The sequence below is a fragment of the Rutidosis leptorrhynchoides genome, chromosome 1 (assembly GCF_046630445.1).
Source record: "Rutidosis leptorrhynchoides isolate AG116_Rl617_1_P2 chromosome 1, CSIRO_AGI_Rlap_v1, whole genome shotgun sequence".
In the NCBI taxonomy this organism is placed as follows: Eukaryota; Viridiplantae; Streptophyta; class Magnoliopsida; order Asterales; family Asteraceae; genus Rutidosis; species Rutidosis leptorrhynchoides.
In genome coordinates, this window is record NC_092333.1 from 518,370,270 (window position 1) to 518,391,909 (window position 21,640).

At 34.0% G+C, this 21,640-nt stretch overlaps 1 protein-coding gene across 1 annotated transcript; it reads left to right on the forward strand.

Annotated features, from left to right (window-relative positions):
* The first annotated feature begins 17,399 nt into the window (after positions 1 to 17,399).
* On the forward strand, positions 17,400 to 21,365 carry LOC139876850 (G-type lectin S-receptor-like serine/threonine-protein kinase SD3-1). The gene is made up of 2 exons (XM_071864229.1): positions 17,400 to 17,503; positions 18,895 to 21,365. The coding sequence occupies exon 2, from the start codon at positions 18,928 to 18,930 to the stop codon at positions 21,244 to 21,246; it is 2,319 nt and encodes a 772-aa protein (XP_071720330.1). The 5' UTR covers positions 17,400 to 17,503; positions 18,895 to 18,927; the 3' UTR covers positions 21,247 to 21,365.
* The last annotated feature ends 275 nt before the right edge of the window (positions 21,366 to 21,640 follow it).

Here is a 21,640-nt window from a genome sequence, read left to right on the forward strand (position 1 = left end):
TCACAACTCAAAGTATATATATTATTGTAGAATCAACCTCAACCCTGTATAGAGAACTCGATCATTACTGCATATAGAGTGTCTATGGTTATTTCAAATAATATATATATATGCGTCGATATGATATGTCAAAACCTTGTATACGTGTCCCGATATTTAAAGTGCATAAAATAAATATAGAAATTAAATGATGATAAATAAAATGCGTAAAGTAAATAACAGAAATTAAATGACGATAAATAAAATTACGATAATTAAATTGCGATAAATAAACTGCGATAAATAAAATATAATCAGTTAGCTAGGAACAGTTAGCGTGGATTCTTAATAAAATTCCTCATAGTTAATTTGTTTGTTTCTAATAAATTTTATTTTGTCAAATGTTTTCTTCATTATGTCACTTGTTGGATTCTGATAAATCAAAATCCAAATATGAAATTGGATAAATATGGTTATTCTGTGGTGAACGGATTTGTATATCGGTGGATGTAAGTAGGATAGTAAATGACTGTTGAATCAGATTCGAAGAATGTACAGTGTAACTTATTAATGTGAAATCTAAATATTCCTCGGGTATTACCTACTCGTTAAAATATTTTCATCATTAACAGTTTGTACGAAAGAATTTTTAATTACAATCTTTATGAAAATATACTTACATATATATTTTCTTCAGATGTAATCATGGATTTAATGAGTCAATATGTTATTAAACTCATTTGATTTATCATTAGAACAATACTATATAATCTCTAAAACATTAGAGATTACATAATCGCCATGTCGAACGAAGATAAATGATGTAGAACGTTTCGTAGATTGATGATTATGCTCGAGGTACATAATGAGATGTTGAGGCATGTGATGTTGAAACTTGGGTTGTTGGTGGTACTGGTGTTGCAGGTGATGTTGCTGAAGCTGGTACATTTTGCACCATACTTTCCAGGGCCACAACTCGAGCGCGAAGCTCGTTGACTTCTTCTATTACACCGGGGTAATTGTCGGTTCGGACGATAAATAAAATCTAGAATTTGATATAGTATATAATCGTGACTAAATACTCTGGAAACGAGATAGAAAATGGTGTTTCAGACAGGTTCGCCGGTAAGTGCTTCAGGTTCTTCGTCAAGAGGGCAATGTGGTGGATGGAAAGGATCGCCTTCCTCTTGTCTCCAATGATTAAGAAGGCTACGAACCCATCAGATGAGTTGGGGATGGATGATTGGTTGATTCATTCTGGTGACACTGCTTTCAGAGCTTAGGTGAAACTCCATATCGAAATAGCTGTCGGAATCCGAGGAATTCGAACTGGTTGAGGGATTCATCTCGTACGATCAGATGAAGGATTTTCGATAAGAAATAGATTATAGAATGTAGATTAGTACCCTGCAATACATAATTTACATATGCATATATAATATTAAAATCCCATAAATTACGGAGGAATCTACGGAAGTTGTCAGGCAAAATCTACAGTAACAGATATGCTAAGATATGAATTAGCAGATACGCTAAGATACGAATTTTGTCTATACACTATTCATGCAATCATTGCAGTAAGATGTGTCTAGACTAAGAATGATAAGCAGGTAATTTCCTAAGGATGATAAACAGATGATTCCCGACAAAAATGATAAGCAAAACTTTTGACATGCAGACAAGGTCGAAGTCCAGACTTACTAATGCATCCTAACGACTATTAGATAAACACACTAATGCAAGACCTGGTTCACTAAGACCACCGCTCTGATACGAACTGTAAAGACCCGTCCTAATCCATCCGGACGAAGTCCATATCGATTATAAATGATTCACAACAGTTGATTTCATCGCGAGTTACTTGACCTCTATATGATACATTTTACAAACATTGCATTCATTTTTGAAAAGACCATCTTTCATTACATCGAAAGTTGACGACATGTATACCATTCCATAATATAACTAACTATAATTGACTTAATAATAATCTTGATAAACTCGAAGACTCTAATGCAACGTCTTTTGAAATATGTCATCAATGACTCCAAGTAATGTCTCTAAAATGAGCAAATGCACAGCGGAAGATTTCTTTCGTACCTGAGAATAAACATGCTTTCAAGTGTCAACCAAAAGGTTGGTGAGTTCATTAGTTTAACATAAACAATCGTTTCCATCATTTTAATAGACCACAAGATTTTCATTTCTCATAATAAAATGTCCCATGCATAGAGACAAAAATATCATTCATATGGACTGAACACCTGGTAACCGACATTAACAAGATGCATATAAGAATATCCCCTATCATTCCGGGAAATCCATCGGACATGATAAAACAAAATCGAAGTACTAAAGCATCTGGTACTTTGGATGGGGTTTGTTATGCCCAATAGATCTATCTTTAGGATTCGCGTCAATTAGGGTGTCTGTTCCCTAATTCTTAGATTACCAGACTTAATAAAAAGGGGCATATTCGATTTCGATAATTCAACCATATAATGTAGTTTCGATTACTTATGTCTATTTAGTAAAACATTTATAAAAATTGCGCATGTATTCTCAGCCCAAAAATATAAAGGGTAAAAAGGCAAATGAAACTCACCTAATGTATTTTGTAGTAAAAATACATATGACGACATTGAGCAAGTATAGGGTTGGCCTTGGATTCACAAACCTAAATTAATTGTATATATTTATATGTTGGTTAATATTTGTCTATTAAATTAAGTCAAGTCATAGTGTACCACAATCCTAACGCTCGAGACTAATATGTAAAAGTTAACAAAAGTCAATTTGACTCAAAATAATTTTCAAAATTTATACATGATTATTATATAGTTTAAATATCGTCGTTTTATATTTTTAAATATTTTTAAAAGATTTATTAGAGTAAATAATATAATTTATTTATTAATAAATAAAACTTTATATAGAAATATACTTTTATATCTTAGATAATAAAATTTATAAAGTTCATTGAATATCATAAAAATTTTACGATAGGTTTTATTAAGGTAATTATATTATTTGTATTATATTTTTATTTGATAAAATAACATTGATAATAATAATAAGTAAAAGTTGTATTATTTTGTATTAATAATTATTATTATTCTAATAATAATAATAATAATAATATTTATATTTACGAAAATGGTATTATAACAATATGATAATTCTTATTAATAATGAAATTTTATATTAACAATGATATTCCTATTAAAAATAATAATTTTTGTAAAGATGATATTTTTAATATTATTAATAATACTTTTAATAATAATAGTGATAAAAATAATGGAAAATGATAATTTTATCTAAATCAATATCTTTAAATTTCATCATGATACTCATACTCATTATTTCCTAATCAATTTGTTAATAGCTTTTAAATCGTCTTTTATATCGCGTTCATTTTAATGATAATAATAGTAATTATAATAATTAAGTGTTACTTAATATTATAATACTAATAATAATAAATTTTATGATAATGATATTACTAATAACTATTTTAATGATTAATAATAATAATAATAATAATAATACTAATTATAACTTTAACAATAGTAATAATAATAAAAATATCAATTTTTAATGATATTACTTTTTATTGATAATAATAATAATAATAATAATAATAATAATAATAATAATAATGATAATAATAATTTGATAGAAACTAGAACGATGTTAATAACGACGATGAAAATAATCATGTTTAATAATAATATCAAAAATTTAATTGACTATAACTTCTAATCCGTTCATCGAATCCATTCGACATCTTAATGAAAAGTTCTTAATTTTTCGCTAGCTTTCCAACGACATGCATATCTTATACCTTATCTCAATCGCAGGTGTAACTAATTTGAGATTCAACATAACCTAACTAAGGACAATATCAAAAGTACAAGCATGCATAATCCTATATTCCCGAGCACTAGTCAGGGATACACTATTAGTATGTAAAAATTAAATTATGAGTACTCACGTATCAATATTGAGATTCAATATTGCAGGAGAGGTACGTAAACGCAACGGAGATGATAAACACTAAATTAACCTCACGAGCACACCCATGATCCATACCCATAACCTCCATAGCTATAACCCATAATTTCCTTAGCTCTATCCCACTCATAAAACCAGTTCTTGAAAGTGACACGCTCATGACCTCGTCGTATTATTTTAGGTATATACTAATAATAATATTAATAATATTTTTAATGATAGTAATAAGATTAATAATAATCTTAATAATAATATGAATATAATAAATATTACGGAGTATATGTGATATAAGAGAGATTGATAGAGTGAAGTCGAGCAGAAAGCAAATCGATTTATAGTAACCTTCCTGGACCCACTGGCTCCAAAATTTCAAAGTAATGAAGAGAAAAAAAATTGATCCGCAATTTGCGGCATACTACATGGACGTAAAAAACAAAACTAACCTTACATATTTAGATTTTATAATATATTTAATTTATATAATTAATTAAATATTAAATTATATTTACATTCATGGTAAAAATATAATTTTTACTAAAATGACTCGTACGTTGTCACTCGACTCATGTACCACTTTCGGTTTTTCGAGCGCACTTTCGTACGTTTATAAAACTAGCCTTTTACGTTACGCGACATGTACACTTATTAATAATTTGACTTTACTCATCAAAAATTTACCTTATGATAAATGTAACCAATAAAATTGAGTGTTGTGGTCATTTACTTCTATAAATCAGTGACTCATTGTTCGCCAAAATATATTATTTTAAATCAAGACGTTTTATGACTAAGTTAAAATATATATATTTTTATATTTTTATTTCGAAATATAAATTTGGGACAATATATAATATATAGTTTTTCAAAACTAATAATATTCAAATTTATATATCTTGAAATCGTTTAAGAAATATTCTTTCGTAACATTTGTATTTTTAAAGTTTAAAATTGATATACTTTATTTATATAAAAACGTTTACAAAGACATTTTAATATTCCAATTACATTATATTCCAAATCATTTTATTACAAAGGTTATAATAGTAGAAGTTGTTATGTCATAAGACGATCTTAAAAAGTCTATTATATCGAAAAGACGTTTTCATTTATGAACGTAAAATCACATATGAATCATATCAGGTTTCAAAGTTTTTAACTTCCAGATTAATCATGACTCGTAGGATTAAATCTAAAGAAAAAATCAAACGTAAGGAATCATCTTAATGTAAAAATGTCGATCTATTTACTTGTCAATATCTATTTTCTAATTTACCTATATTCCCTAAATTTCACTTTTACAATACATAATATGTAGGTTAAATAATTTTATCTTATCAAAGTCACGGGGCAATTATTGTAGGGCATGTATTGAAAGTTAAGTAGGAATTTCTACCAATCTGACTAGCTCTCGCTACTTGACACTTTTGTAAATCACTTTTACCAAATATTCCGGATACCGTTAAAACGAAAAGGTTTTCTAATTCAAAGTGGACCTCTTAACAGAGACTCGTCATCGTAATTCAATGTATCTAATAATTAAATCATTTAATATTATCTTTTAATTCCGTTAATAATTATTAAATATATTTTAAAACAACAACGTTCATGTAAAGTATTATACGTCTAATACTTGTTAATGTTTTCAGGTTATAATATATACACATATACATATATACATTCATTTAGTGGTTCGTGAATCATTGAAATTTGGTCGAGGTTAAATGAACGTATGAACACAGTTTCAAATTCTTGTTATTCAATTTAACAGACTTTGCTTATCGTGTCAGGAATATATAAAGATTAAAGTTTAAATTTGGTCGGAAATTTCCGGGTTGTCACACTTCACCTCGGTTTCTAACGTTTTCACATGTGCCAAAACAGCAAGACGTCCTTTCTTCATGATCTTTTGCGCTCTCATGCAACTAATGAGATTCAATTTCGAGCTACATCTCTCTCCGTAAATAACCAGTGGCTCACCGTCTCCGTGCGGTATACGAAGAGCTTTATCTCCACAGATAATGTCAGCCCTTATCTTGGTCAACCAGTCCATACCGACAATAACATCAAAGCTTCCCAAATTAATGGGTATTAAGTCAATCTCGAAATCCACACCAGCTATGTTGATAATAGCTCCTCGGCTAATTTGGTCAACTTTCTCAAGTTTTCCATTGGCTACCTCTACGAGCATACTCTCCTTTAAAGGAACTAACGACCAATTTATCTTATCGCAAAAGTGTCTACATACATAACTTCTATCGGCACCAGTATCAAATAGGACAGAAGCTAATAGATTGTTGATAGTGAATATACCTGTCACTAAGTCGGGGTTCTCACGAGCATCCCTTGCATTTACATTGAAAGCTCTGCCACGCGGTGGTCTGCCGTCCTTTCGGTTGTTGGGACAATCATTTCTGAAGTGGCGCGTTTGTCCGCATTCATAGTACTTTCTCGGTCCATTGGGGTTCGGCTTCCCAGTCATGGTGGTGATCTTGCAGTCTCTGCCAATATGCCCGGTCTTTTTGCATTTTTCACAGACAACATTACAGTACCCGGTATGGTGCTTGTAGCACCTCTTGCACTGTGGTAGAGTACCCTTGTAGTTGGGGTTTGAGCCAGTGTTCGGGTTGGGGTTCCCACCGTTGTTGTTTCCTTTGAAACCCTCATGTCGCTTCGCTGGGTTTTAATCATAGGCTCTACCCTTGTTGTTATCCCACTTTCGCTTATCACTACTACCCGCTTCGGATTTGACCTTCTCTGGTTCATCGATGATGATTTGGTTCATTAAGGTATGCGCCATGCGCATTGCTTCCGGGACATTGGGTTTCTTAGACGAGGTGACATTTCCCTTAATGGACTTAGGAAGTCCCCACAAGTACCTTTCCATGCGCTTAAACTCCGGGGTAACCATGGTAGGACACATCAGGGCTACTTCCAAATACCTACGATTATAATCATAGAGATCGTTCCCCACAACCTTCGACTGCATAAACTCAATCTTCATCTTCTGTATCTCTGTCCTAGGGCAATATTCCTCAATCATGGCCCCTTTAAACTCTTCCCATGGAGTGGCATACGCCTCATCAATACCCTTTGCTTGAGCCAATGTGTTCCACCAAGTTAGTGTGCCGTCTGATAGCGTACATGAAGCATACTTGGTTTTGTTCACCTCCGAGCAGTTACTAACTCAGAACACAGATTCTAGTTTCTCAAACCACCTACTGAGACCAACCGGTCCCTCAGTTCCACTAAAGTTGTGGGGCTTGCAGCTTTGAAACTCTTTGTACGTGCACCCATTACGAATGGGCCGGATAACCGGTGGCGGTGGAGCTTGGGGGTTCATTGATCATTTCCTTAATTTGGGCTGTGGTGAGTGTTGATCTTCCGTTGGCCATTGATGTTCTAAACAAAAATTTTGACTCAAGTCAAAATTCGGTATTCAAATAGTAATAATACAGTATATGGTAGCCAACTTGGAATTAACACATCACATGTTTATTAAGTAATGCAACTAGGTACAAATACCACAGAATCATCATACAGTAACGAAAATAGAACACCGTGCAAGAATTAAATAACGCAAAGTTCCATTCATTAATAATAAGTTGCATACATCTGCATAGGTTCGTACAATACATAAGTGAAACATAAAACTACAAATGAGATTACATAATGAAATCTACTACAAAAGCCCTATGGTGATGGTGGGTGTAGGATGTCCATTACATGGGACATCTGGTCCTCGAGCTCAGTTACCCGAGCATGGAGGATCTCCACCTCCCTCATCAGTTCCTCGACAGAGGGAGATGGTGGGGCAGGCGGTGCAGTCGGTACAGGTGGTACTGGTGGTGCAGATGGTCCGGCTCCAGAAGTGGATGGTGCACAGCGGTAAGGCTTACGGATGAAGGGATCAGCAGGATACGACATAAGCCTCTTACGGGCGGTAACCCTACGACGCTGACCATGAGCGTCAACGAATGGTCGACCTCCATTAATCCCTGGAATGACGGTACCATCGAAACGGTACCGCTTCTTTGGAGGGGTGAAGGGTGGCTGTACAGGTGTATCATCAGGGTCCTCATCTGAATCCTCGTCACTAGAGTCGTCAGAGGATGAGTCGTCGTGTCATACCCCCAAATAGGGCCGGGGTAATATGACTTCACAATATCACAACACAAGTATGTATAAACGAGAACGACTCTATATGAGACGTTTTTAATATAAACCAATGTATTAAAACAGAGGAAAGCACTAAGTCATTACAATTGTATACTTTAATGTTCTAATGCAATAATATGAATGTATATATGCGGACTCCAAAAGCAGCAAAGTCCAAATAGCAAATAATCTTTAGCAATCTTCACCTGAGACAAAACATGCTTAAAGTATCAACCAAAATGGTTGAGTGAACAACATAGGTTTAATAATTATAACAAGTTTTAGACCACAAGATTTAAATAAGCAGTTTAATCAGTTTGGTAGTAGTGCTGGTGTATATGATATCGATACTAACCATAAGTTACCCTAAACACATCACGTCCGTGTCGTTCATCGTTATTATGTATCCAGTGACCAGCGATCATTCGGATAGAGACGTCACCCTCAATAGCGCTATCACAATAACTAAGCTTACCATATTCCAGTAATTAACGATATCATGGTAGGGATTAAGCATGAATCAAAGCATGTTAGCAAACAGTTTGAACTGATCAAAATAAAGTTTGAGTACTTGTGTCTAAGCGTAAAACAGTTTAAAAGCAAGCATGTGTCTCACCCCAAAGTTATAAAACAGTTAAGAAATAGTAAAAAGAGGGGCTATGAAGTTCACCTCAATAGTAGATAGATTTTCCACGCAAGTTATATGATCGGAGTGTTGAACACGGAGATCTCAACCTAGAGATATTATGTTCGATTAGTTAATGTCTAATAGGCATAAAGTTTGTTTATTAATATAGTAAACTACATTAACAGTGACCGTTCTCGAGAAAAGTTATATTTATATAAGTGATAATATACTTAGTGTACTTTAGTGTTACTATGTAATTAGGTGTGTAAGTTATAGTAGTATTATTATCTAGTAAATCAACTATTATGTATACTTGCTCATTATATGTTACATAGATAATATACACCTATGTGATACATACATATATATATATCCTTTATTCATTATTATTCATGTATGTATTTATAACTATATGGTATATACGTACTAGGTGTAGGTGTTACATATAGATAAGTGTAAGATGATACGTATATATATACTTATTACTTTTATTATTATGTTTACTAATCACATATAACTTACATAATGCACATTCATATATACATACACACGTATATATACATACATATATACACGTATATATATACACGTATGCATATATTTACATATACACACACACATATACATACAGTGTATACATGCACATACGTACGTATGCATGCATGCATGGATATGTATTATTATTATCATTATTCTTTACTACATTACTAATCATTATTCTCCTACATAAAATCATAACCTTTTATTAATAAACTTAACCTTATAACTTTAACATAAAATCATAAAATCATAAGTTTTTTTTTTATCTAAATAACTAATCATGTTCATTAACCCTAGTCTTTAATAATCATAATCAATTGCTTAATCATCATTACCTAATTATATTTATCACCTAGTATCTTATTAACCATGTTGTAACCCATTAACCAACACACATAAAATTATAATCTTTAACCTCAACCTTAATACTTTCATGATCAATTCGAAATTCATAACTCTTTGTTACTAACTAGTTTATTATTCAATAACCATAATCATACATCTTTTATCATAATCATAATCTTTATAATTATACTTTTAACATCATCAATATCTTATTCATAAGACTTCATATATAATTATTTAACTTACTCATAACCTATGCCAAAATCATTAACCATAATAATTATTCAAAACTTTTATCCCTAATCTTAATATTCAATCCATTCTTTACTATCATAATCATAATCTAGTTTCATCACTTATTCATATTCATAATCATCATTCTTAATGTATTATTAACTAGCTTTATGATCAAATCAATTACTTATTATTATTCAACACTAATTCATTAAACTTTAACACATAAAATCATAAACATAATTTTTAGCTTTTGCATTAATTCATAACTTTTTAACATTATCATTATCTATTCAAGATTCATGATCATACTTCATATTCAATAATACTTATTAATATTCTTGTATGTAATTAAGTAAAGAACAAAGTTAACTAGGGTGTAAGACTACCTTAAGCAAGGTTTGAAGCCAAAGATTGATGATGATACGTGCAGAAACAGAAACCAAGCAGATCCAGTAGCACAACCACAATCCAAACCAGAGTTTCTTGGGCTGTTTTAGTTCGCCAGAAACAGCAGGTACAGCGGCAACTTTTCAGAAGAAAAAATGCAGCAGCAAAGGTACTTTTTGGGGCTGTTTTGTAGGCGTAACAGAAAGCTGATATAGCAGCAGGAAACAAGGGGAGGATAAGCTGTTTATGAGCTGAACAAAAGGCTGAACAGTAGACAGGAAAAGTGGCGAATTGCAGGCTACTTTTAGTGATGACAGGGTGTTGATTTAGGCAGAAAATAGCAGGTTATGATGGTGGGTTTCAGTCGACCTACAGCAGGCTGTTTTGGGGTTTACGGTGTCGCCTAAAGAGAGGAAAAGTAGGAGTTTAGTCGACTTAAGTAGCAGATAGTTTGTGGTGAAACTGGGAATTCTTGATGCCCTTTTTATAGTTTCTAATGTTTCCTAATTCCTCTTGGATTCAAGTACTAATTAGAGATTAACTAGGCTTAACTTACTTAGGGATCAAGTTATTAATCTATTGTTAATCCCTACAGCCGATTTTATTAATACATTGTTTTTCTTTTTTTATACGGCATTAGTTATTTATTTGTGTAATTTAATTTTTATTATTATTATTATTAATATTAATATTAGGGTTACATTTATTTTAATTACATTTTATTTATTTATTTGCCCCTAATTTTTATTAATTTTTAATTAGTTCCAATTAGTTTGTAGTAATTTTTAAAGGTTATAAAATATCACTTTTTAATATTACATATAGTTTATGTTATTAATTTAGTATTAGAGTTAAGTTTTATTATTAATAAACCTTTAGGGTTAGAGTTTTGATTACTAATTATTATTAGGTTTAGGGTTTCAGATTTATAATTACGAGCATTATTTATAATGCATTTTACACGTCTTGATAACAACCCTTATGATGAGACAAGAAAACGAAACCCTAATTAGTAAATTCAAAATGGAGAAATGAGGGTTGTTATACGTCGGATGAAGAATCGGCGGATGATGGGTCATCTAGATCGGCTGGGGGTGGCTGCACGGGTGGCTCTCCTCGGACGGCCATCATCTGTCGGTATCTGCCGGTCCCGATCGGCACGAGACGTCCATCAGGAAGGCGTCGGCACCAATGGTTATGCTCATTATGGACTGGACCTTCCCCAAGTTTCGCGGGATTCACAGCACCACCGGAATGGTACTGTGGCTCCGAGGGTCCTGGGGCAAGTGGAGCTGGAATCTCCTGTAGGTCCTTGGCTCCGTCAGAGGTGATCACTGGGCCGGGCGCATGGCTACTAGCTCCGGAGGACGAAGCGCCTGAGTCACTGGAGGGTGTCGACGACGGGAACTGAGAATCGGCAACGATGGCAGGTGAGGTGGCTGATGAGTCTGTGTCGCTGTCCAAAATGATGACAGGTGGAATATCCGATATCTGAACAAGGAAAAATAACTTTTTCCATGTCAGTAAGTCATAAAGCAAGCATGTATTAGGCAAAGTAACTACGACAGTCTAAATCATGTGTAACAGTAAGTAGCATGGCAATAACGGCAAGTATCATGCAATCGAAAACAGATAATAGCATGCAGTAGTGAAGTCATGTAGTAGCATACAACATATAGCAGTAAAAGTAAGCAGCAACATGCAGCAAATTCCGCAGAAATAAGTAAACTAGCAAGTTGTAGATTAGTCCTATTAGTGAATCCTACTCGGGTCGGTCCAGACTCACTAATGCAACCTAATTCCCTACAACCAATGCTCTGATACCAAATGTGATGCCCCGTACAAAACCATCGTGTACGAATCATCAACAATAGGATCATTACAAGGTCAAACACTATATGCGTTTTCAAAACAAGTTTGCATTCATGATAAAAGGTGACGTCATAACCAACGTCAAATGTTTTACAACCAAAAGTATGCTTCTGTGAATGGAAGCAAGTAATAATAGTACGTGACCCTTAGGTCGTTACAAATCATTGTTCAAAAATAATAAAGTTTGAATGCAAGATAAAATGTTTCATGCGGTAACATCTCTAATAAGGCAGCGGGTGGCTAATCAGCAAGACTAGTACAACAGCAGAAGCAAGCAACCTTAAGCACCTGAGAAAAACATGCTTAAAAATGTCAACACGAATGTTGGTGAGCTATAGTTTAAGTATAACAGTAATGTAAGGTAGGCCACGAGATTTCAGTGCTTCAACAGCGTTTCAAAACAGTATGAAAAGTATATGTATAACCGTGGGCACTTGGTAACTAACTTAACGTTTATCACCCCCAAAAAGTACACTTGGTGAGTGCGTATGTTTACGAAGTATTAAACACCCGTTAAATGCTAGCGCTACTAGCCCGAGTGGGGATGTCAAACCCTATGGATCCATATCTAAGATTCGTGTTCACCGGTTCAAAGACTAATGACTAAACGTTACCGAGCTAAGGGGAAAGTTTATGCCGTTGTATAACCCACACATATAATAAGTTTAAGTACTCGTGCCTAGTATGTAAAATGTAAAATGCGCAAGTATTCTCAGTCCCAAAGTAGTTAAAGTAAAAAGGGATACTATAACTCACAGTGTAAAGTAGTAGTAAAGTTGATTCGGGAAAGTAAGCAAGTATGTAGGTCCGGAAAGTCCTCAACCTAAGTTACAAGTTACTAAGTTAGTAAATCGTTCCCAAAGGTTTAAATGTATGTAAATTAGGTCTTAAGTATCATCATCATTCATCATTTAACAAAAAGTGTAAAGTAAGTTTTAAGTTAAGATTAGGGTTTAAAACAAAGGCTGACTTCGTTCAGTCGCCACGGCCTCTATACAAACTGAATTTAGGTAGGACCAGTGACCATGGCTCCGTATATGAGTCCTTTAGTTGCTGTAAAAATTTCAGAACCAAACTCGTCTTCATTTGACCGTGGAGACGGTTTAAGTGCGAGTAGGTCAGAATTTTCAGCACAACGTTAAAAGGACATAGTGACGTTCGGAGGGCCATAGATCCTAGACCGTAACTCGGATTAAGACGAGTCTTAAACGAAAAGTTATCTACTTGAACAGAGCTAACTGAAAATCAACTTTACAGTAGCCCAGGTATTTTGATCAGACCCAAAAAACAGTAGGTTTAGTGTTCCAGTGGGTTCTTGGTGCTTGATGCTCATCACGGTTCTCATCCTTGATGCATATAGCTTCAAGTGTACAACTCGTTGATGTGTTTGCATCATCTTAACCAAGGTCTGACCATCATAACACTTGTGTAAGTCTAAGACATGTAGCACAACTCATTTAAGTGTTGCAAGTAGTTTGATGAACCAAAGTTACATCAAGATCTTAGATCCGACACATACATGGACTCTAAAAGTAATATTAAGCTACAAACTTGAAAGTATACTAAATAATCAAGATCTTAAGTTGTAGAACATAGTTCTTAGTTAGATCTTGAAGATCCAAGACCCAAAAGTCTAGATCTAAAGTTACTAAGTTAAATCCTAAGTCATAACACTTGAATCTTTACTTTAATGAAACCATAAGTTATGAAACTTAGATTCTCATCTTGTAAAGTGTATGTAAGCTCATAAGCTCTTGTTTAAAACAAAATTAGAAGACCATAAGCTATAGAAACTTAGATTCAACACAAGTATATGAAGTTATGACTAGAAAGTTATACTTCCATGTTCTTGAACTTACAAAGTTAACTTTTAGTTTCAAGAAACATGAGATCAAGATTAACTAGTAATACTTGACCAAATTAACAACATTTCAACTTTAAAGTACATAAAATGAAGAAATAAATTAAATCTACAAGTAACAAGTTCATGGTTGTTCATACTTTAAAGATTCAAGCCAAGGCTTTGATCTTTAAGAAAGTAAACCTTATGTTTACAAACATGGATTCAAGTATGGTTTTTACAACTCATGAACTTTAAATCTTTAAAACATTAAGTGTAGAACCATAAAATAGAAAGTTTAGATTCTTTGTTCTTGGTTCTTTACAACAAAAGATAAAAGTAACCAAGATTAGATGAAGATACAAGTTATAGAACTTGATCTTTAACAAAGATAAACAACAAGTAAGTAATCAACAACAAAGAACAAGTAATCAAAACAAGCAAATGATGATGATGTATATGTATATATTTCGATTTTTACAGGAAAAAAGGAAGAAGAAAAAGATCAAGTTACTTACAAAGTAGAGAGCAAATGAGAGAAAAAGGAGAAGTAAGTTTGTGTGTGTGAAAAGTGAATGAAGTATGCAAGAGAATACTAGTAGATATGTAATCAAAATTTGAAAACAAAACCACCCTCCCCTCCATAGGTGACTGTCGGTTTGGGTGAGCCTAAAGATGCAAGTCAAGCCTTCCACTTTCATACATGGGAGAAAGGTGTAAGCTCAAAGTGGCAATAAAGCTAAAGGGCATGGGAACAAGGTGTAAGGATACTTGTAACTAGATTCCTTTCACTTAATTAATCTTGCTTATGTATTAATAAGTCATTAATATAATGTTGGGCTCCTAATAGTCCATCAAGAGAAGTGGGGTGGGCTTCCAAGTCCATTAACATGTATCCATTAATAAAAGCCCAAGTCTTTAGCATGTAACAATTAATTAAGTAAATAAGCCCAAGTAATTAACTACTAACTTTAGTTAATTAAAATGATAAATAAAAATTAATCATGAATGTAAATAATATTCTAAAATATTATTCGCGAAAAGTACGTGCGTCACAAAGACAAGTCAGGCCATGAAAAGTTAAATACGGTAGCAAGTAAATGTATAAAAATACATCCATTAAACACAAGCATTAATAATAAATAAAAGAGTCCACCGCCTGCCTTAGTAGTCTCAAATAAGGTGTGCGGGCCTGCCCCTTTTTTTAGTAGGTGATTCACTACCGAAGCTAAGAAAAGGCTGGATCAAGAAAAGGGGGTACTACGAGCAGTTATTAATTAAACATTGGAAAAACCAGGGTCGTTACATAGTTCATCCTCGTATTATAACAAACTGTTACAGCTATTTTCCTTAGTGTTTTAAATAATTTAATCAATTACTAAAAGTTTCTGTATAAACTTTAAATCTTAAAACTAATTAGTAACTCGCTGATTAGTTAGTTTCGAACTCTAGTCGATTTTGTATTAAGTGAAGAGGATGAAGAGCAATTAAATAAATACGGGTTATATAAAATAAAAGGGGTTTTTAAACAGAAAAACAGAAATGGAGCGTTGGTTAGAGGAGGTGTCGGGGTAGCGAGAGGTCATGGGTTCGAGCCCGGGTGTTGGCAAATTTTTTAAAAACGTGTTCTTTTAAAGGTAGTCCCATTTTCTTTTATTTTATTTATTATTATTATTATTATCATTATTATTATTATTATTATTATTATTATTATTATTATTATTATTATTATTATTGTTATTATAAATTATTATTGTTATTGTTATTAGTGTTATTAGTATTATTATTATTATTACTATTAGTAGTATTATAATTATTATTATAAGTATCAAAATTATTATCATAATTATAAATATTGTACCTATTATTATTATTAGTATAAACATTATAATAATAATAATAATTTATAGATTCCTGTTTTTATAAATTTATAAAATAAAAATATAAAAATTATAAGTTTTTTTGCGCCAGTGGTCCCTCACTTTTAGTTAAGATATTTTTGCGCCGGTGGTCCCTTGTTTTTTTAGTAAAAAGACGATTTTACCCTCACATGCATTGCACATGACTAGATTAACGGACATTTTTAACAGAAATTTGACGGAGGGACGCCAATTGCAAAATAAAAATAACTCAGGGACTCTGATTGCCAAATTAAAAAACGAGGGACCAAACTAGCGATTTGGGGTATAATATAGGGACCAATTGAGCAAAAAAGTCACGTAAATAACTAATTAATTTAGTGGGTGTGAGGAAGTGTCTGATGGGTACGTCATGGTTATTATCAGTTAGTCTTTAGTTAGTGATGGAAAGAAGGTGCTGATGAGACGCTGATGTGATATTCCGTGATACCATGACATAATGTCATGGTTAAGAGTGCTCTTAAATAGAAATTACTAGAAAAAAATTCGACCGCGCGTTGCTGCGGTTGTATTCAACGCGCGGTCGAATTTGGATATATGTTGTTTGGTACCTAATATATTTAATAGGTTGAGTTGTTTGTGTACGTGTATGTATATGTGTGAAATATGGCCCGAAATATTTAGTATTTTTTTAACGATGTCCGTTTCGCGCGTAGTTAGTCCCGTCATGTTCGTTAGATTTTTTCAAGTTGAACGATGATTTTGGAAAAATTTAACTCGCACCGAGCGATATGAAATATAGCCCGAAATATTTAGTGTTTTTTTAACGATGTCTGTTTCGTGTGTAGTTAGTCCCGTTGGGTTCGTCAGATTTTTTCAAGTTGAACGGTGGTCTCGGAAAAATTTAACTCGCACCGAACGAGAAGATAGGGCCCGTTAAAAATTCGGGTGGAATTAGTTTCATTTATTTTAATAAAATTATATATTTACGCTTTCTATCCCTGGAAAAGTGTAAACTCTAGGGGCCGTTGTGTAAGTTAAGCCGAAGTTGGGGGACCGGTTGTAGTGTGAACGCAAACTCAAAACGACAATCCGATATAACCGAAACGACGTATTTCGCCACGCCTTTTAGTATGTAGGTATAAAATTATATATTTACGCTTTCTATCTCTGGAAAAGTGTAAACTCTAGGGGGCGTTGTGTAAATTAAGCCGAAGTTGAGAGATCGGTTGTAGTGTGAACGCAAACTCAAGACGACAATCCGATATGACTGAAACGACGTATTTCGCTAGGAATTTTAGTATGTAGGTATAATAATATAATATAATATAATATAATATAATATAATATAATAATACGTAGTATAATTTTTCACAAATAGAGTAATAGAGTATAGATGTGTGTGTACTAAAAGACAGAATAAGAAGCTACAAAAGTCCACATCTCCTTTTCATGGACCTGTCCACTTTCTGTACTGTCTCTGCTCACCCTTTCCTATCCCATCTCCCACTCCACTCACGGGTGCATTCGCCGGATTTAACTTTACCTCCGGTGACTCTCCGGCGATCCTCCGTCAGCTGTTTCCGGCGAATAGGAACTCAAACCACCATTAAATGTGATTCATTCACTCATCTTTTTTTCCTGGTTAGTTAACACATCTTTATCCTTCAGATTTTTTATACCCCATTTCATGTTTCATATTCTGCAACTTTAATTTAATTAAATTAATTAATTAACACTCCAATGTGATTAGTATGTATGTGCATTTTACCAGTTCATGCTTTCATTTCATATGCATCCGACCCAAAATGTAACTAAATTTTTTTTACCCATCAATAATGTCCAATCTTAAGTGTATCTTTGAAAGTACACTACATGATTTAGCTCAATATTCATCTTTAGCCTGCATTTAGTCAAAATATAATATCAGGTTTCTCATTTATCCTTTTTAGCTCATAAATTATTCAAGTTCTAAGCTTTTTGCTCAATCATGTTTCTACTCCCCTTAATGTTTCAATTGTTTATATGCATCTACTGAAATTTCAAGATTTTAAATCTTTGATTATTTGTTGTGAACAATTCATAATCTTTCATACCTAGTCAAAAGTTCTTGACTTTTTACCCAATCTTGACTGCATACAGCCTTAAGTCTCATACCCATCTTCAAATTATTGACTTTTTAAACATCTTCAAATTATTGACTTTTTAAACAGCTTAATCTCTCGTACCCATCTTCAAATTATTGACTTTTTACTAAATCTTGTGTTTATATGTGAATAATGCCCATCAAACACATTCTTCAGTTCAAACTTAATGTTTAATGCCTGCCAGTGAGACCTTTTTATCAACTAGCTAGAACTTATATTCAAGTGATTAAATGGGTCCCTATTATATGATTATTATGAGGATTTTCGTTATTTAGATTCCTTATTTGTGTGCTATTCTTGGCCACTTAATTTGTAGGTTCACATTATATTTTTCTTTTCATGTTTTTTCTATGGTAAACTTTCAGTTCAGTTCACAACAATTAAATTAAATTAAATATTATATTAATCATGTCAACTTAAAATATCTCTACCATGAGAGGTTGTTGTTCACCAATTCTGCTACAATAATAAAAGGCTAAATGATTGACCATGACATTTTTTAAGTGCCTGGATTCAACATATGGACTGTTTAGCACTATTTCTTTATACAAAAAGTGTTTACTTATGTTCAAATGATCATCTTAGCTGCCTAATCTGGGACCCATTTTATTTTTTTTTACCAAAGATTCATTTTCCAGCCAATTAATACATTAACAAGATTTAATTATATCATCTCCCAGTTGAATATATATATTTTTGTCAAAGGTTTGTTATGGTGGACCATCAATTAAATTGACCAAAATGGATTTTTCATTCTTTACATGCTAATTGCTTATTATTACAAACCATTTGAGGTTTCTTCTAATCAAATTTTGTAGGCAAATTCGTTCTTGTGTTCAATCAATCAAGCATTTTTCTTAGCTAATTTCGATTCGGTTGAATATGCAGATTTAAAGTCTGCAACTTTAAGCATATGCAAGTATGCTTAAAAGGGAGAAGGCATCAGTCTTTAACTCAATCTTTTTACTCGTTATTATCAAGTTATCACCAGTCGTTTTTTCACAAATTCCGTTGGGTTCAAGATTATCAGTGGAGGCCAAGAATCATTGGGTGTCACCAAATGGGGATTTCGCTATCGGGTTCTTTAATCGCTTTAATGCATATGGTGTCGGTATCCGTATAAGCCCAGCTTCAATACCAGTTGAGAAACAACCCGTTGTTTGGGTTGCAGGTGGTGACTTAAGAGTAGGAGACAAATCATATTTCGAGCTCACTAAAAATGGAGAATTGGCCCTTTTCGATTCCACAAGAGGAGTTGTTGTTTGGGCAAGCAATACAACAGATTCATCGATTGATTCTGCAGTTCTTCAAGATAACGGAAATTTCATTCTTTTAAATAAAGACAAAAACATTGTTTGGCAAAGTTTTGATACGCCGTATGATACAATTCTCCCGGGCCAAAATTTATCAAACAATCAAGTTCTTCGAGCTGCTGGTAGAAATTCAATTTCGAGTCTTTATACTCTTCGAATTGGTGTCGTTGGTGATCTGGAACTCAAATGGGAAAACGACGTTATATATTGGAGAAGTACATCTTCATCGTCTCGAACAGCTTTACGAGCTGTGCTTGATTCTGATGGAGCCCTTCGACTTTTTGATCAGTTATCAAGCCCGATATGGTCGGTATTTGGTGATGATCATGATGAACCAGATGTTCAGTTTCGGATTCTTCGTTTAGACGTAGATGGAAACCTTCGGTTACACTCATGGTCAAAAAAGTCAACCTCATGGAAACTAGTTTGGCAAGCTGTTCAGAATCAATGTGATGTGTTCGCAACTTGTGGGGTTAACGGGATTTGTACGTTTAACGAAACGGGCTTTCCTGTTTGTAAATGCCCGTTTTCTTTATCGTTACTTCCTTCGACCAAATGCTTGCTTCCGTATCAAGAAACATGTGAATCGGGTTCTTCGATGATTAAACTCGATCATACTTCGTTGTACGCCATTTACCCACCTAATGAAACGATTGTTACTCAAGTGAGCTCGACGCAGTGTCAAAACATGTGTCAACAAGATCATCTTTGCACTGCCGCAACGTTCATGAATGATGGAACTGCAAAATGCAGAATCAAGAAAACGCAGTACGTTAGTGGTCAACTTGGTTTGTCGGTAACTTCTGTTTCGTTTGTTAAACGATGTAATGATCCTATTGCGGTTCTACCCAATTTGAACAAATCTAGACCTGAGATACCATCACAGAATACGCCGTTAAAACAAGACGATCACAAAACGATTTGTGTTACATGTGTGATTGGAGTTGGTGGTGGTACGATTCTCTTGTTTATTGTGATGCATTTCGGGCTAATGGGCTTTTGGATGTATCGAAGAAGGCTAAGTAACCTAAAACAAGGTTATTCAAGCTACAATAAAGAGTGTCCTAACGCGAGTGTTTTTCTTGCCTTTTCGTACGGTGAAGTGAAGGAGATTACGGGTAATTTCAACCATCGGGTCGGGTCAAACACATTCAAAGGTATTCTTCCCGAAAAGCAGCCCGTTTTGGTGAAAGATTTTAGCACATTGAATGTGGATCCACGAAAATTTCGACGTGGGATTTTAAAGCTAGGTAGCATTCATCATAAAAACTTGGTTCGATTAGAGGGTTATTGCTGCGACTCAAGTTACAGGTTCTTAGTGTACGAGTACCTAAGTAACGGCTCGCTCGGTAAGTGTTTGGATGACCCTGTTATCGGTAAGAAGCTGACGTGGCGAAAAAGGTTGGACCTTTGTGTAGCGGTTGCAAGGGCACTTTCGTACTTACACATGGGATGCCGAGAGTTTATCGGTCACGGAAATTTGGATTGTGAAAACATTGTTTTGGATGAGAATTTCGATGCTAAAGTGACCGAATTTGGTTTAAGTAGTTTTCTTGGGGACCGATTAGATGAAGGTGGAGGTGGTGCAATTGACATACGAGATTATGGTTACATCGTCCTGGCTGTGTTAAGTGGTGATCCGAAGGCTAACCACAATGGCTGTGACTGGGCGTACGAGAAATGGCGAGCTGGCAACGCGTCAGTGATTGTTGATACGAGAATAGAATGTGATGTTGATGAATTGGAGCGTGTTATGAGAATAATGTTTTGGTGCTTACATTCGGATGAGCGAATGAGGCCGACAATGGGTGAGGTGGTTAACGTTTTAGAGGGTGCAATGGTGGTTGATCCACCGCCACCACCTTCGGTTGGCAATAAGAATCTGGTCGAGGAAGAAGATGGGAGTGGATCGGAGTCGGATGTTTAGGAAGGTGATAAACACGAAATGCGTTGTGCAACTGAAATTTTGTTTGTGGTGGTTGTTTATATTGGAGACTAACTTAGTTTGTGTAAGTTGTTAGAATTGGCTAATGATCTAATTGAAGTATTGATAGCAATGTATTAGCACTTATGTTAATAGTCCGGTTTTACACTATGTTAGAGCATGAGTGTGGGAATTTAACCGGCGTCGCCACCACTTTTTTTCGCAGACGACGGTCGGACGACACCGACTCGGCGTCGGACGGCGTCGGAAGTCCCGACGTCGTCTGCTCGACGATGGGTGAAGGAGATGTGTGGGACCCAAATTCAAATTTTGGAAGACCCTTTTTTTTTTTTTTTTTTAACACATTTCTCTATCCCTATATAAAAACACCCACAAT